Source organism: Herpailurus yagouaroundi, unplaced genomic scaffold (genome assembly GCF_014898765.1).
Source record: "Herpailurus yagouaroundi ecotype Mexico unplaced genomic scaffold, PumYag 255, whole genome shotgun sequence".
In the NCBI taxonomy this organism is placed as follows: Eukaryota; Metazoa; Chordata; class Mammalia; order Carnivora; family Felidae; genus Herpailurus; species Herpailurus yagouaroundi.
This window is the reverse complement of record NW_024412472.1, coordinates 207,145-223,239: the sequence shown is the minus strand read 5'-3', so window position 1 is coordinate 223,239 and position 16,095 is coordinate 207,145. Positions and strand designations below refer to the sequence as shown.

General features: G+C 46.3%; 1 protein-coding gene and 1 long non-coding RNA gene across 2 annotated transcripts in view; one reads left to right on the top strand and one right to left on the bottom strand.

Moving 5' to 3' along the window:
• LOC121021213 (uncharacterized) overlaps nt 1-10,583 on the top strand; it is a 17,738-nt gene extending 7,155 nt beyond the window's left edge. The window contains exon 3 of the long non-coding RNA XR_005786452.1: nt 8,167-10,583. This is a non-coding gene — a long non-coding RNA (uncharacterized LOC121021213). The remainder of the gene's footprint in view (nt 1-8,166) is intronic.
• Nucleotides 2,180-10,892, bottom strand: HPX (hemopexin). The gene is made up of 10 exons (XM_040461447.1): nt 10,757-10,892; nt 10,545-10,609; nt 10,376-10,447; nt 10,078-10,199; nt 8,291-8,444; nt 7,404-7,616; nt 7,015-7,146; nt 2,912-3,042; nt 2,669-2,831; nt 2,180-2,530 (listed from the first exon to the last, which is right to left on the bottom strand). Exons 1-10 carry the CDS (start codon nt 10,837-10,839, stop codon nt 2,271-2,273), a joined length of 1,395 nt encoding a protein of 464 aa, XP_040317381.1. The 5' UTR covers nt 10,840-10,892; the 3' UTR covers nt 2,180-2,270.
• Between the last annotated feature and the right edge of the window lie 5,203 nt (nt 10,893-16,095).

The following is a 16,095-nucleotide window of genomic DNA, read 5'->3' as shown; positions in this document are numbered from 1 at the left end:
AAAGAAAGAAAGAAAGAAAGAAAGAAAGAAAGAAAGAAAGAAAGAAAAAGAAAGAGAAAGAAAGAAGAGGCACCTCGGTGGTTCAGTCAGTTAAGCATCCAAGTCTTGATTTCGGCTCAGGCCATGATCTCATGGTTCATGAGATCCAGCCCCTCATCAGGCTTTGCACTGACAGCATGGAGCCTGCTTAGGATTCCCTCTGTCTCTCTCCTTTCCCCATCCCAACTTTCGTGCATGCATGCACATACCCTCTTTCTTTCTCTCTCAAAATAAACTTTTTTTTTAAAGAGGAAGAGAAATGGTACACATGTGTATGGGAGTCATACTAATACTGATATTGTTGCCCATCTATTGGGACAGCTATAGGGAAAGGAGGGGGGACCTTGGAGCAGAGCCCGATCTCAGTTAAAGCTGGAGGTAAAGAGATAGAGAAGTGTATTAACTATGGAGTGTATAGAGAATATAGGGAAGCTTATTAACCATTGGGTGAATTCAATAGGGTGCCATGAGAAGTTTGGGAAGGAGAGGTGCAATTATGAGTGGGGAAAAAGGGCCACAGAGCAGTTTGGAGGTGAGATTTCTCACTTCCCCCTCAGCCTTCTATCCAATATTTTAGCAAGCCCTATAGACTGTCTTCTAAATACTTCTTGATCCACCTACTTCTCTTCATCTCCATTACCACCCAGTGTCCAGGTCTATGTGATTTACCATCTAGTAACAGCACCAGTCTCCTCAGTGATCTCACATCCATTGTGGCCTCCTTTCACCCAGTCACAGTGATATCTCTAAAATGTAAACCTCAACACTCCATACCCATGTCTAAAATCCCTCAGGAGGTCTTCATTGCCCCCAAAGACAGACAAAATCTTAGCTTCTTAGCCTGGCATGAACTCATAAGCCCCTGCCTCCTTTTCCAACCTCATCTCCCACCAGCCCTTCATCTAGCTCCCCTGAATTACTGTGGTTCCCAATCCTGGCTGTTTCTTCTGTTCTGGCTTTTCTTTGCTTGTGTTCCCTCCTGCCTATAATGCTCCTGGAATGGTACTGCATAGTAGGCAGTGAATATATATTTGCTAAAGGGATTCCATACGTTCTACTCCTCTTTTGAAACTCAGATTAAGTGTTATGTGTAAAGGCTTTCCTAACCCCTTCATCCCAGGCATTGCTGGCTCCACTCTCCTTTGTATATACAGTCTTCCACCTTAATCTCTATCTCACTTTATTGCATTTGTCTAATGCCTTGTCTGGGGTCCCCTCTTGACCGTGATATAGAGTTGGAGATTATTGAGGGCAGGGACTGTGTAATTCGTTGACTGACACACTTCTCTGCACATAGGAGGTAAGTGGATGAAAGAAGCATGAGTAGGATCTTTTCTGTGAGTTCCTTGGAAACAAGCTAGAGGCTTCCAAGTGACAGAGCAGGTGGGAGAAGAGAATAAAGAGACTTAGATTTCCTCCTCAGAGAGGAGAAAGTTAACCTTGAGTACCAGAATTGCTGGATAACTGTTTAGACACCTCCAAGCTCTCTGGTATGATACAGTGATGGCCCTAGATGTAGTACATCAACTGAATGAGGCCCAGACCTGAGACTCTGGCCTTATCCTTACCCCTCAGACTGAAGGAAGGGCAGCCAGCCCTATAAGGATAATCATCCAGACATCATCAGGGATGAAGGAGAAAGCTCAAGATTCTTCTTGGGAGTGGACCCCACAGCTCTGGTGCCTTACCCCTAACCTCTGTTCCCAGCCCCAGCCAACCTCAAGTCCTGGGTCCATCCTGATCTAAGAGGCCCAGATTCATCTCTTTCCCTCCCTCCCAGCCACTGAAGCTGGTGAAGGAAACTTAGGCAGTCTCCTGGTCCAGTAGGACTGACTGGTGCATATCAAGAACCACTTTATGACCTGGCCTCCCAGTGCAAAGCCCTGTATGGCAGTTGGAGCTTGTCAGTCTACTGTTCTAGCCACCAAATTCCCACAAAACAAGGGGCCCCCAGGTCAGGAGGGGTTGGCCTTAAACCAGATAAGGCCGTGGTCTGGAGTATGGATCTACTTCCAGGGATTTGTCCCTCAGCCCTCCCCTCCCTTGCTTCCCACAGCCTCATTTGAACTTGAGAGCCTCCAAAGAGATGTCATTAGCTTCTTAATTCAAAGGAAGAAGTGAGATTGTTCCACAACCAGGGCCCCTTGAGTCCAGCAAAGCAGCACTCTGGCTTTATTGTAAAGAAAATAGGCAGAAGGGGCTATGCCAGACTCATGTCAAGAGCCCTCCTCTCAATGACTGCAGCCCAGGAGGCTGTCCACTCTCAGGGGCTGGGGTAGGGTCTTGGCTGTGTTCAGTTTCTCCACATCACTGTAGCAGTACATATTGGGGCCATGGATGAGGTACAAGCCAGGGCCGTTGGCAGAACATGAGTTGGGGCCAAGGGACTTTTCCACACACAGGGCCCCATCAACCTTCTCATGGGGCCAAGGAAGCTCCGTCCATGTGGCTTGGGCTCCTAACTTCAGGTCCAGCCACCACAGCTTCCGTCCTGGGAAAAAGGCATCAGACATAACATGGCTTACACATCATGGGGATCCTGATCTTGCCCTTCTTATGCCCTGATGGGGATCTATGCCATGGAGATATAGCAGAATAAGTCACCCTTTAGTATCCAGATGCCCCTCACCTGCCATAATGTGGAGCCGAGAAGACCCAGGACAAGTAAAGGCTGCATCTACAGCCTCAAGGTTGATCCCATGAGGGCTCCCAAATTCCTTCTCCAGCCTCTTTGGATAACCATCTACTAGAGTATAGCCTCCTTTAGTCAAGAAGATATATATCTGAGTGCCCTGGAGGAAAAAGGACATTAATCAGCATAGAGCTGGATATTCTCCCAGTCACCATTTCAAGCTTCTCTCCCAACACATACCTGGATCAGGTAAAGTTTATCATCCCAGGAAAAGGCAGCATCCACTGTTGAAGGACCCTGGGGCCACTGATGGACAATGGGCCAGCTGTGCCACCCATCACGGCTGGTGTCCAGACGCCAGTAGTGGGACCCTGTGGGGTATCAGAGGTACCTTTAGTGCTGGTAGTAAAAGGCCAGGCAGTGAACAGGCAAGTAACAGGTACAGGAATAGGTCCTGAGAAGGAGGAGAGAACATCCAGAGGCCAAGAGTGAAGAGGCCAGGTGAGAGGAGCTAGAGCAGGACTTCAGCAAAGTTGGGCATGGTGACCTGATTGGAGCTGGAGTCACTGGGGGCCTGACAGAAGGGCAAGCATGGAGAACAGTGGCCAAAGTCCCAAGAAGGTTGGTGGATGCTCCCTACACATCTCAGACATCCATGTACAAAAGTACTACAGATGAGACACAGTGACCAGAAGTTGAAAGGGAAGCACCACAGCACACTCCCACTGAGTGTTCTCATTCTGGTGGTGGTCTCTAATCCCTTGAGGTGACAGGAGAATGAGGGAGTAGTCAGACCAGCATCCTCATTTTCTTCTCCCCATTTCATAACAACTTATTAAAGGAATTGTCTAAGTTCCCATTTATCTTTCCTTCCTTTCCCCACTTCACTTACACTTATGTCCTCCATTGAAACTGTACTTTTCAAGGTCGTCAGTGTCCTCCAACTTGCCAAATCTAATCGTCGATTCTGTCTCCATCCTGCTCCGCCTCTCAGCAGCATTTGACTGCTCACGACTCCCTTCTTTAAAGATCTTTTTTTGGATCTTGGCTCCTGTGATACCAGCCTCTTCCAGTGTTCTTCTAAATTTTTTTTGACTATTCTTCTCTTTAGCCTGGTATCTTATATTGGAATCCTCTAGTTTGGGCCTTGTCACTACCTACACTCACTGCCTTGGTGATTTCACCCAGTCCAGGGCTTTAAATACCATCTTTATGCTGATGACTTTTGATCTGTCTTCTTCAGCTTTCATGGACCTCTCCTTTGAGCATCAGGCTTAAACTAAACTGCCTACCCAACATGTCCATGTGGGTCCGTTAGGCACCAAAAGCCTACCCTGTGCAAACTGATTTCTGCCCCCTGCCAAATACATACATGTATGTGCGCATGCGCACACACACACACACACATGCGCACACACACACACACACACACACACGCACACACACACCCCTACTCTTTCCCTAGTCTTTCCCAATTTTAGGAAAAGGAACTACCGGTCACCTAGTTGCCCAGGCCCCAAAAGCTAAGTCATTTCTTGAAACCTCTCTTTTCCCTTCCCCACTCCAACCAATATTCAATCCATTGGTTAATGCTGTCAGCTTGAGGGGTGCCTAGGTGGCTCAGTCAGTTAAGTATCTGACTCTTGATTTTGGCTCACATCATGATCTCATGGTTTGTGACTTTGAGCCCCTCACTGGGCTCTGTGTTGACAGCACAGGGCCTGCAGGGGATCCTTTCTCTTCCTCTCTCTCTGCCCCTCCCTTTCTCTCATGAGCACTCTCTGTCTCTCAAAAATAAATAAACTTTTTTAAAAAATGCTGTTGGCTCAACCTCCAAAATATATTATGATGACTCCTCACCACTTCTGCTATTATCCTAGTCCAAGCTGTTATTGTGTCTAATCCCGACAACTGCAAGAAGTACTAGCTGGATTCCCTGCTTATACAATTATATCTTTAATGACTTGGGTACTCCAGAATGATATTCAAAAAATAAGTGAGAACATATCACAGTCATGCTCAAGGCCCCCTCCTGGCTTTCTTTCACAGTTGAAAATCCTTACCAGGCCTATTTAATCTGGCCCCTGCTTCCCTCTTTTCAAACCACTCACCTCCTCCTTCACTGTTCCTTAGCCTCACTGGCCTCTTTTCCTGATTCATCAATGTATCTGCTGTCTACCTTCCCTAAAATGCTTTTCCTCCAGTGCTTTATGTACCTAATGCCTTTTTATCACTGAAATCTCAGCTCAAAAGCATTTCTTCAAAGAAGGGGACCCTCATTTTCCTCACCTCTATCTCATTATCCTGTCCTAATTTCTTCGCAGCTTTTTTTGACACCTAACATTTTCAATTTCATATTTAAAAACATCAACAATTTTTAAATCCATACCAAATGGTATTTGAGAATAAGAAACATTCTGATGTTCCCAGAACACTTCACAACTACCTAAATTATTCTTTTCTTTTTCTTTCTTATTGCCCTGTCTTCCTTAGTCAAGCTCTATGAAGGCATGTGTCTCATCTGCTATGTTGGCTACTGTATCCCAGTGCCTAGAAAAATGCCCAGTGCCTCTCAGGTGCTCAATCATTATTTGTTGAATAAATAGCTGATGTTCTCACTCTACCCACAAGTTCTCTTTATAGTTGTTTACTGGGTATGTCATGGAGACTCTGTATCCACCTTCACCTCCTTATGAAACTACCTTGCTCGTGGCCCCTATTTTGAGAATGGGCTGTGGTGCTCTTTGTACAGAGGAAATAAGTGATGAGCCCCTTTTCCATCACTAGCCAATGTACACACTGACCAGCAATCACTTCAATGTGGTCTGGAATAAAAATATGGGCTGGGTCAGATTTGCTCTCTGGCGACCCAAGTAGGAAAAAGAGTAAGTGAGGCAGTCCAGTTGGATCTGAGGCTAAAAGATCATGAATAGAGAGAAGGAAGAGGGTATGATGGTCCTCGTGCAAGCCAACATTGTGAAAAGGCGGGAAGAATAGGTAAGAAGCTATGACGCAGAGAAAGAAAGATATATCGGAGAGAAGAGAGGACCAGCCCTATGCTAAGTAGCTGAGTCACATGAGTGTTTTCACCAAGATAGTGAATTCTCACTTCAGCCGGGGATTTTTAACATAATGGTATTCTCTCCATAGCTGGTACTCTGTCATCAACTAGGGAACATATCTAATACTTTTGATTTGGGAGTACAGCTAAATTCTATTCAGGGCCACATAGCCTGGAGGTTCTATAATCTCTCCATGGCTGGGTATTCTCTCTACATCCCCATGTGGTCCCTATGGCCCTGATTTCTCAATGATCTCTACCTCCTTTCCTTTATCTCCGTCTCACTTTTTCTGTGTGTTCTCCTGGTGGTCCTATGCTTTCACCATAGCTTCATGGTCTGATAGTTATGTGTTCTTACCATGGGCATGTATTTACAGTATAAGTCTCTATTTTCACTACAGGTGTGTGTTTCATCATGGATGAATGTTCTCATTATAGCATGCGTTTCTGTTGTGGAGATATACTCTCCTCATGACTGTGTCTTTTTCAGTATAGCTTGGTAGTCATGTCTGATCAGATTTGTCCAGGGTTTAAGAGCAAAACGGGATTTTCACCATTCCGTGTTCTCACCACTATTTTACATTTGTACCTGATCATACATTTATCTTGGGCTGAATGTAACTTGGTTGCTTTACTCCTTCTCTTGGAGCTATCCTCAAGTGTGGATCAAGACTCATCACTTTGTGCCTCACTAAACCCAGAACATCCCTAGGTATCATTACATGGCCTTTACCAATTAATGCCACAGGTCTGGAGAGAGGTGCCTCCCCAGTCACTAAAAGAAGAAACCTCCTCGGGCTAGTGAAGGTCTAAGGGACCCAAAACATGTTGCAGGTTCTCAGCAACAGGAACACCTCATCCCCAGGTAATGCTGTGCCCAGAGGCCTGAACTAAGAACAAGAACTTGGAAAAAGATGGAACTCCTAAGGATATACTTAGGGGGAGCTAGAGGACCTGGCAAGATGTGCAAGAGCAAAGGGAATATAACATAAGGAGTTATATGGACCCACAGAGGGCACAGACCTGAGAGTAGAGGGTACTGGGAAGCAGACAGGTAGATGAAGTTAGAGGCCTGGGCAATGAGAGACAAGGTTGAACAATATGCATCAGAAGAGATGAGGGATAAAAAATTGCATGCTGAGGATGCTAAGGATGGGGTCCAAGGGGACAAATAAGGGATGCAGTGATGAAAGTGGAGGAAGTACATCAGAGATGGGAGATACATGCGAAAGAGATGGGAGGAATGGAGGGCAGAGATGGGGGAATTAGGGGTATCTCTCACCACTAAAGGCATACGTGGCACCATGGTTGTCAGTCAGCAGTGCAGATAAGACTAGATCTGGGCCACAGCGCACATCCCTATGGCCAGGGTGGGTACCATTCCCATGGCCTGTCCCATTCCTGTGTCCATGGCCTGGGAAGAGAAATAGGTGAGGGGGAACACAGAGGGAGATCAGAGGTCAGAATGCAGTCTGAGGTGGAAGAGATGGCAAGGATTAGTGGGAATGTAGGATTCTCCCACAGGAGGACAACTGGGAAGATCCAGCATGGAGATGGGGCTAGGGCAAGGGCCAAAGTACTATACCAGAGAGTTTAGGTAGGAGCTGGGGTATGAAAACTCAGGGGAGGTAGATGAATTCCAGTAGGTTTCAGGGGCTAGGGCTTTCTCACCTCTGCCAGGGCAGGGTATGAAGTAGTCTCGAACATCCAGAGGGTACTTTGGAAGCACCTCTCCCGTGACGGGGTTGAAGCGCAGGAATTGGTTACCCCGGAAGCAGTAGTAGCGGCTGAGCCATCGCAGGGCAGAGGAGCAGTTCCCAACAGCCGGCCAGGAACGCTCCTTTGTGGCTCCCGTAGTCAAGTCCCAGAACCATGTGTGGTTACCTTTGTCCGATCAATCAACAAGCATTCAGTGGGCCAGGCTACACCCTCCCTTACACTTGCACTGGGCCCAGGCTGGGCCAGATATGATCCTGACCATGTGAAGCTCACAGCCCGCAGGGAAACAGTTGAGAATGATCATACAATAAAATTCAGCAGGAAAATGCACATGATTGGCTCAGCAAGTACGGTGAGGAGAGACAGGGAAAACTTTCCAGAGAAGGTGATATTTAAATTAATACCTGAAACAGGAGTTACAAGGCAGAGAATAGGAGGAAAAGGAACTCCAGAGAAAGGAAAGTCTGAAGCATGAAGCAAATTTAGTGTATAAGGAACAGCATAGTGTCTCTGGAGTTTCATATTCAAGGTAAGGGCATGATGAGTGTCGAGGCTGGAGGGTCAGTAGGAACTTGCTCATGGAGAACCTTATATGTAAGACTAAGGAATACAGATTTATCCTAAGGGTCATGGGGAACAGTGAAGAACTTTTAGCAAAATTGCACCATTACCTCACCCAGGATGACTTCCTCTCCTTTCCCTATTTGACCTCTAGATCATAACTGGCATCTCTATTTCTTCCCTTCCTTGGGAAGCCATATGGTGGCTCTACCATCCCTGTGTTACCTCAATCACCAACAACCATTACTCCAGTCTCTCTTATTCCTGCCTCGACTGACCTTGGAAGAAGAGGACACCCTCATCTTGGCATTCCCCACGGTGACATTCCACAGCTGCATCCACTGGGGATGGAATTCCAGGAAACTCTTCTTGGAGCAACTTAGGATATCCTTTCTCTTTCTTCTCCGGAGGGTACACCCAGACTTTGTCCCCCTGCATATAAATCACTCTATTTTTAACTGTGCACCTCCACATGCTGCCATTCTGCATTTACACACAACATCTTTGATATATTGCATCTATACAATGTCCTCCTGTAGGCCTACACACTTTTGATCCACCTGTGGATAACAATGTGCTGACCCCTTGCACAAATACTAGTTTGTGCAAATCTCACCACTGTTGCTATAACACATGCACACATCTGGCTGTGTACAACCAGAGACTCCCAATGCACACTTATCTGTAACACCATTAGTCTTGGCAAACACATCCACACATAGTCATCCTGCAGTCATCCATCCATTCATACATTCATTTGTTTATCTATGTATTCATCCATTCACTCAAGAAACAGTTGCTAAATGACTACCATATGCCAGATATTGTGAAAGGCACTGAGGATAAAAGGATAACAAGATTGTCTCTGCCTTCAAAGAGTTCACTGTAGAAAAGCAGAAAGGATCCTACAATCCTAGCCATGCAGCCACCAAAGTGGAAACATGTGAAGTGCATTGGGAATATAGGCAGTGTTTAAGCTTACTTAGAGAATTCCTGGAAGCCTTCACAGAGGAGGAAGCATTTAGGCCTGAGTAGGAATTTTTCAGGTGGACAAGTGTGGAAAGGGTGTTACCAGCAGAGGGAGCAGAGGGAGCAGCCGGCACAAAGCCTGCACAAACAACTACATGTGGTCTCATGTAGCTGGCACACAGTGAATGTGGTGGGGGAGGAGAAAAGCTTGGAAAGATAACCAAAGGCCAGAACTCAAGCCCCATGTGTACCTGACTTGTAGGAATTGGCACAGTGTGGTACCACTTAGTGAAACAGGGGACACAGCAGGAAGGGTAGGTTTGTGAGAAAGATACTAAGTTCAGTTTGGGAGATATTGAATTTGAGGTGCTACAGAACATCTAAGTTGAAGATGTCTGCAGGAAATAGGAACGAGATGTCTGGAGCTCTGGGAGATATCCAGATCTGGTGTCCACAACACAGAGAGTCCTCAGAGCTGTAGCAATGGTTGAGATCACCCAGGGAGGGTATATCTGGGACAGATCTCCAAGGAACATACAGGGACTGGCTGAGGATAAGAAGCTTCAAAAGAGCAAGAAAGAGGCAGGAGGGGAAATCAAGCTGGCAGCGAGGGCTGCCCCAAGCACACAGCACCTTATGCAAATTAGGAGAAGGCGCCCCTTCCTCTGAGCAGACATAGCCTGGGCCAGGGCATGGGACTTGGTGAGCACAGAAGACTTGATTTCATCTTCCACTCACACCCTAGTCAGACGCCATTGTTGTGAACAGCCTGGCCACCATACAAACAGTACTTGATGCAGAGTCATGGAAATCAAGGGAAGAAATTACCAGGAAGGAAAGGATGGACAAAAGCATCAGGAGTAGCAGAGAAGTCTGTATAAAGATTGGGCCTGAAGAATAGCCCCTGGATGCTATGCCTGCCAGGCCCACATGCACATACACTCCCTTGGCTTGAGCTTCTTCAGGAAAATAAGGCACAGGGGGAGGAAATCTGGAACCTACAGGTAAGGAGTCCATGCTAGGGCCACCTGTGGGAGGCTCTATAATGTCCATTCCAGCCCTTCCCGGCCCAGCCCTGACCTTGGCCCAGAAGTACCTTGATCAGGAAGACACTGTTGTGACCACGGCGGAATGCAGCATCCACAGGGCTGGTGAAATTCTTCCACCTCTCTGAGATTAACTCCCGGACCCATTTGTGACTCTTCCACACGAACTCCCCTGAAAAACACACACTCTGAGGGACCCAGAACAAACATTTGGCCTACTGAGATAGTTACAGAGAAGCTGTGTGTGATACCCTCAGATAATTTCTGAGATCTTCCACAGACAGATACACCCTCAGTGAATGGGACCAAGTCTGAAGTCCCAAATGCCCCAAACCCAGCCCCTCCTACCTTTAAAAAAGAGCATGGCCCCATGTTCATCCAGGGTGGTAGCATCAAAGCTCCAGCCATCCGAACAGGGTTCTGGGATGGAGGTGGGGAGATACAAGTAAAAGACCAGTCAGGTAATACAATGCAGAGACACAGACAGACAGACAGATTAAGGGAGCTGGGGCCTCACCTGTCACATCTGGGTTCACTCTGGCCCCACTCCCACCTTCAGCTCCGTTCCCAGGGGTACCATCCCTAGAGACAAGACAGATAGTTGTCTGGATCCACTGGGCCAAATCCCTCTCCTTTAGCTCCTGTCTTCAAACTTGCAGGGCCCTAAAAACTGGCCCTATCCCACTTTAGCCCAGTCCCCAGTCCTTCCCCAACCCCAGCTTTACTCACGGAGGAAGAGGGTGGGCAAAGGTCAGAGACCAGCACAGGCCCAACAACCCCAGTGCAACTGGTACTCCCAGTGCACGAGCCATGCTGAGATGCCACAGGATAGCTCTGGGCACCTGGATGAGCCCCCTATATAGAGATGGCAGCAGCACCACCCCCACCATGAGCCTGCTGAAACTCCAAGTCCTGTCTGTCAGAACTATGCCAATATTGGCTGATTACATCAGCGCAAATAAGGTCAGGGTCTGGACAGAAATCTGAGTCCAAGACTAACTCTTCCCGGCAAGAGGCCCCATCCCCCTTCAATGACTTTTGAGCAGTAACTAGCCCCTGCCATTGATGCCCAGTTGTGACTTTCATCACCTTGGTGATGGGTCCAGGTGCCCATAAGGTCAAGGAAGGGCATAGATGGATTGAGAAGCACCTTTCTGTGGTTGGATTTACCTCTATAATGGGGGAGGAGAGAAGAGGAAATTACCACTTTTGTGTACTAAGTGTCAAGCCCTGCTCTAAGATAGCTAAAGACACTGATACTTACACATATTTAGCAACCAGACATTCATACAAACATACTTAGACATACTCAGAGAACAGCTTTTTTCCAAGCTTTATCAAGGGTCTTTCTGGGGGCATTCCCAAATCTCTTCAGCTTTGCCCTTAATGGGTCAATAATATTTCGCTGTTGCCAAATGTCTAAGTCCTGCCCCCAGCCCCACCCCTACTGGTAAAGAGCTTTGAAGAATCACCTGGGAGGGAAGGGCTAAATGGGGCAGAAAGAGGTGTCTCTCTCCCAGATTGCATTTCTAGTAATTAGTCTTTCTTGGTAGTTTCCACCTTAAGGGAAAAGTACTTTATTTACCCATCACAGAATAAATAGAACTGTAACTGGGGTTTCACAATATTTACTGCTGAGTCTTGCTTAAATGCTATCTTCTGAATGAAGTCTTTCTCGACCACCTTATCTAGCCATTTCAGACACTTGCATATTTCCTTTATGTCACTTATTAAATCTTGAAATTATTTCATCTATTTATTTGTTGCTTTGTTTGTTTGTTTTGCCCATCCTGTTTACCATTACATTCTATCCACCTAAAATAGTACCTGGTGCATAATGGATGCCCAATAACTATTTGTTGAATGGGGGAAAAGACCGGATTTCAAGTACTGACTACTGTTGCTATTATTGCAGTCAAATTTCTGACAATTTGTTTTCCTTCTGGGGAAAGGGGTATATCAGGAATTGGGGGTGTGTTAATGATGGGAAGCATATTGTGATCAAGGAGTCATATGTCCCCTTGTCACTGCCCTTCATCTGATGGTCTTGTTTCTCTCTCCAGTGTCCCATCCCCATATCCTTCTCTCTCTCCAGCCCTGGTATCTCACCTGCTATCTCTAGTATCGGCTAAATTCAGTACTCCTTGGGGCCACTCCCAAAGCCTGCCCCATTTTCATCTGAGACTTGGCTGCTGAGTCAGGAGACAAATATAGGCAGTCTGGTATGGGCCAGGCTGAGGTTCCAGGACCCCTATTCCCTAGCCCCCCTGAAAGGGGCCTGATTCCTCTCAGATGGTCCTATGCCCCTGACATTTCCCTATATAACCCTAGCAAAAGTCTCAGATCCCTTTCCTACTCTGCAAAGTTTTCTCCCAACAGAAAAACAAAGATTTCTGGGACCTCTGGAACAATGTATCACTAGGCCTCTGCCCTCAGGCTCAGTCTTCTCCCCTGACTTACAGATGAAAATGTGCCTTTATAATATCATTCCTCCTTAGTGGGAAAATCGGGACTTCCCAAGCCCTTGGCAGTATAGGCAAATGTCAGGGCTCCTTTGGGAATGCAAGCTGGTGCAGCCACTCTGGAAAACAGTATGGAGGTTCCTCAAAAAACTAAAAATAGAACTACCCTACGACCCAGCAATTGCACTACTAGGCATTTATCCATGGGATACAGGTGTGCTGTTTTGAAGGGACACATGCACCCCCATGTTTATAGCAGCACTATCAACAATAACCAAAGTATGGAAAGAGCCCAAATGTCCATCGATGGATGAATGGATAAAGAAAATGTGGTATACATATACAATGGAGTATTACTCGGCAATCAAAAAGAATGAAATCTTACTATTTGCAACTACGTGGATGGAACTAGAGGGTATTATACTAAGCGAAATTAGTCAGAGAAAGACAAGTATCATATGACTTCACTCAAATAAGGACTTTAAGAGACAAAACAGATGAACATAAGGGAAGGGAAACAAAAATAATATAAAAACAGGGAGGGGGACAAAACAGAAGACACCATAAATATGGAGAACAAACTGAGGGTTACTTGAGGGGTTGTGGAAGGGGGTATGGGCTAAATGGGTAAGGGGCACTAAGGAATCTACTCCTGAAATCATTGTTGCACTATACGCTAACGAATTTGGATGTAAATTTTAAAAAATAAAAAATAAAATTAAAAAAAAAAAAGAAAACTACTTGGCAATGTCTACCAAAAGTAATTATATGTGTACTCTAGGATGCATACTCTGCAATGCCACTTCAAGGTATATAACCAATACAAATTTATATATATACTTTAAAAAAAGGTCAGAGCTCCTATAGCAGATGCCTGACACACACCTTATCCCCACTGCAGGGCATCCCTGGCTGGACCTGCTCTGCCCCAGCTTCTAGGCACTGGACACAGGGAGCACTACCCGCAGACTTGCTTTCACCTATTTTGTTTTGTTTTTTGTTTTTTGTTTTTTGTTTTTGCCTCTGAGTCTCTAAAACCTCATATAACCTTCCTGGAATTCTCCCTCCTGAGCACCCAGTGACTCTTCCTCAGAAACCCCCTCAAACCACTGTCTGTAGCTCCAGACCTGTGCCTACATGCCCTACTAGATTTTGCTGAGCCTACCAGGGGAATGGAGGTTTTCACACTGAGTCACAAACACCCCCCAGAAAATCCACAGTGAGGGTCTTCAATAGCTGTACTATCAGGGCCCTGAATGGCCCTGCTGCCCCAGGGGAGCAGCCTCCCCTCTGGCCTAGCAGGACTTTTTGAGGAGAAACAGCATACATACTGGATGGTGGTTTTTCAGCTTGGGCTCTTTTTCTCCACACAGTTCTGGTCCCCTTCACAGCATCCCTGGGTCTATCTATCCTAGAAGAGTGATTTGTGGCACTTTCTCACTGTTGTTTCCTAATTCTCTTGTCTACCCTAAGGGGGCTTAGATACCATTATAGGAGTCTTTCTCTTCCTTCCCTGCCCCCCCCCACCCCCCCCCCCCCCGTCATCCCCCTACCCCATTTCCCCTGCCCCACCGTCCCAGGGACTAGACCAGCAGAGTCTTCTGCATGGCAGGCAGTTCTGTTCAAGCTCAAGTTCTGAGCAGGAGCTAAGAGGCAGAGGACTGTGTCCATTTGGGAACCCAGGCTGTGGATATGTATGTTGATCATTCCGGTGCTGGTCATAGGGCACAAGACAACTCTTCTCAGGGGACTCAAATAGGACTGGCCTTGCTTCTTTGCTCACTTGAGGTGGCCATTTCTGCTTATCCTGAGTCCTTCCCAGCCCTCTGGGCTGGGCTGAGAAAGGGCTCCTCCATACTTGGGCCAGAGCGCCCCCTGGAGGCCACAGGATTTAGTGTGCACCCACCCTTCAACCGGAGGCCAGTTTTCCTCTCCACAGCCTTCTTTCCCCCCTCCTCTCAGTCTGGCTGTGGGGCCTTAATGGTACATCCCTTCCTCTGCAAACCTCTGCTGCCCTGAGCAGGTTTGGGAACCTCAGTCTCTTGCTTGATTTCCTGGGGAATTCAAGCCCAGAAAGAGCCAACTATCCCTTCCTTGTGGTCTTCTGAATCCTCTTATCCAGCAACTTTCAGACTTCCCACAAAGGGGGTCTGAATGTGGGTCTGCAAACGTCTTCATGGACAGAATTTCCTCTTGCATTGCATGGGCTACATTTAAGCTGGACACTCACCCACCATCCCCTGGAATGGCTTGTCTAGCCGGTCCCACCCCTGGTCTGAGTTCTCTGATCTCAGTTATTTCTCCTGGGGCCCGCTGAATGCTGGGTGTGCTGGGCCTGCAGCCCAGCTGTGTACTCCTGGGAGCAGAGCCTGAATTCCTTTCCCTCGACTTAGAAGGCTTGGGATAAAGCTCCAGGCACCAAAAAGAGCTAGCTGCTCCAAGGGTACCTGGGTGGCTCAGTCGGTTGAGCCTCTGACTTTGGCTCAGGTCATGATCTCATGTTCAAGTCCCACGTTGGGCTCTCTGCTGACAGCTCAGAGCCTGGAGCCTGCTTTGGATTCTGTGTCTCCCTCTCTCTGCCCCTTCCCCACTCTCTGTCTCTCTTTCTCTCTCTCAAAAAAAAAATAAACATTAAAAAAAAAAAAAAAGAGCTAGCTGCTCCCAATTGACTCCTCCAACATGCACATTTTCTCTTGTTCTGTCATAATGGGCCTTCCTGCATAGTCTATTCCTGCTTCTCTGTGAATAAATATAGTAATAATTTGCTCATATCTATTGGACACATGTATGCGCTTGGCAGTGTTCTTGACATGGATTATTTCATTAAATCATATATATGACATATATACATACAGGATACTATTAGTCCTATTTTATAAATGAGGTAACTAATATTAGGTATTGTAGCTAAATCCCATTGTTAGCAAATGGTAGAGCCCTGATTAAGTTTTGGCTGCCTGACCTTTTGGGGTATGCTCATTACCCTTTCAAAGGGTATACTAGTACATAAGAGCCAGCTTTCCAGAATGGAAAAAGCCCTGATTGTAGCATTTGCTAATTTCTGTGGTATAAATCTCCTATTGTGGCCACCGTCAAGCTACAAATGACACCATCAAAGTGGAATTATGAAAAAATGCACAGTAACGTACTACTTACTATATGGCATTTCCACCACACAGATACAATAGATGTAAATAACCTCAAGAGCACAGGTAATAATAAAATGCAGTAAAAATATTAGGAAGTGATGAGTTTTGAGTACTACATTTGATTTTCATAAAATGTACTTAACCTCAAATTTACATAATTTAATTTTTAATAATGGCTGGGTTGCAACAACCAGCTGTCAAAATTCCTGAAAATTCAACAACGAGCCCTCGTGAGCCCTATGAGCCAGCTCCAGCACGCCACTGCCCACCAGACTTCCTTAATGAATGGGACAAGGGATGTCATCTGCTTTATTCACCATTGTATCTGCAGTACTTAGAGCAGTGCCTGAAACACAGTATATGTTTAATAAATATTGAATCCTGTTCCTACTTTCTGAGTACTTATGTACTTATGTATTTATGTACTTTCTCTGCCTCCTTTGAAGTGCAAACATTA

Excerpts from the sequence above, each read along its gene's own strand:
- HPX (XM_040461447.1), bottom strand. The coding sequence starts at position 10,839 with ATGGCTCGTGCACTGGGAGTACCAGTTGCACTGGGGTTGTTGGGCCTG. Across the intron at positions 10,610-10,756 it reads TTTGCCCACCCTCTTCCTCC|GGATGGTACCCCTGGGAACG; the intron begins GTGAGTAAAGCT and ends TCTTGTCTCTAG. Across the intron at positions 10,448-10,544 it reads AGTGAACCCAGATGTGACAG|AACCCTGTTCGGATGGCTGG; the intron begins GTGAGGCCCCAG and ends CCTCCATCCCAG.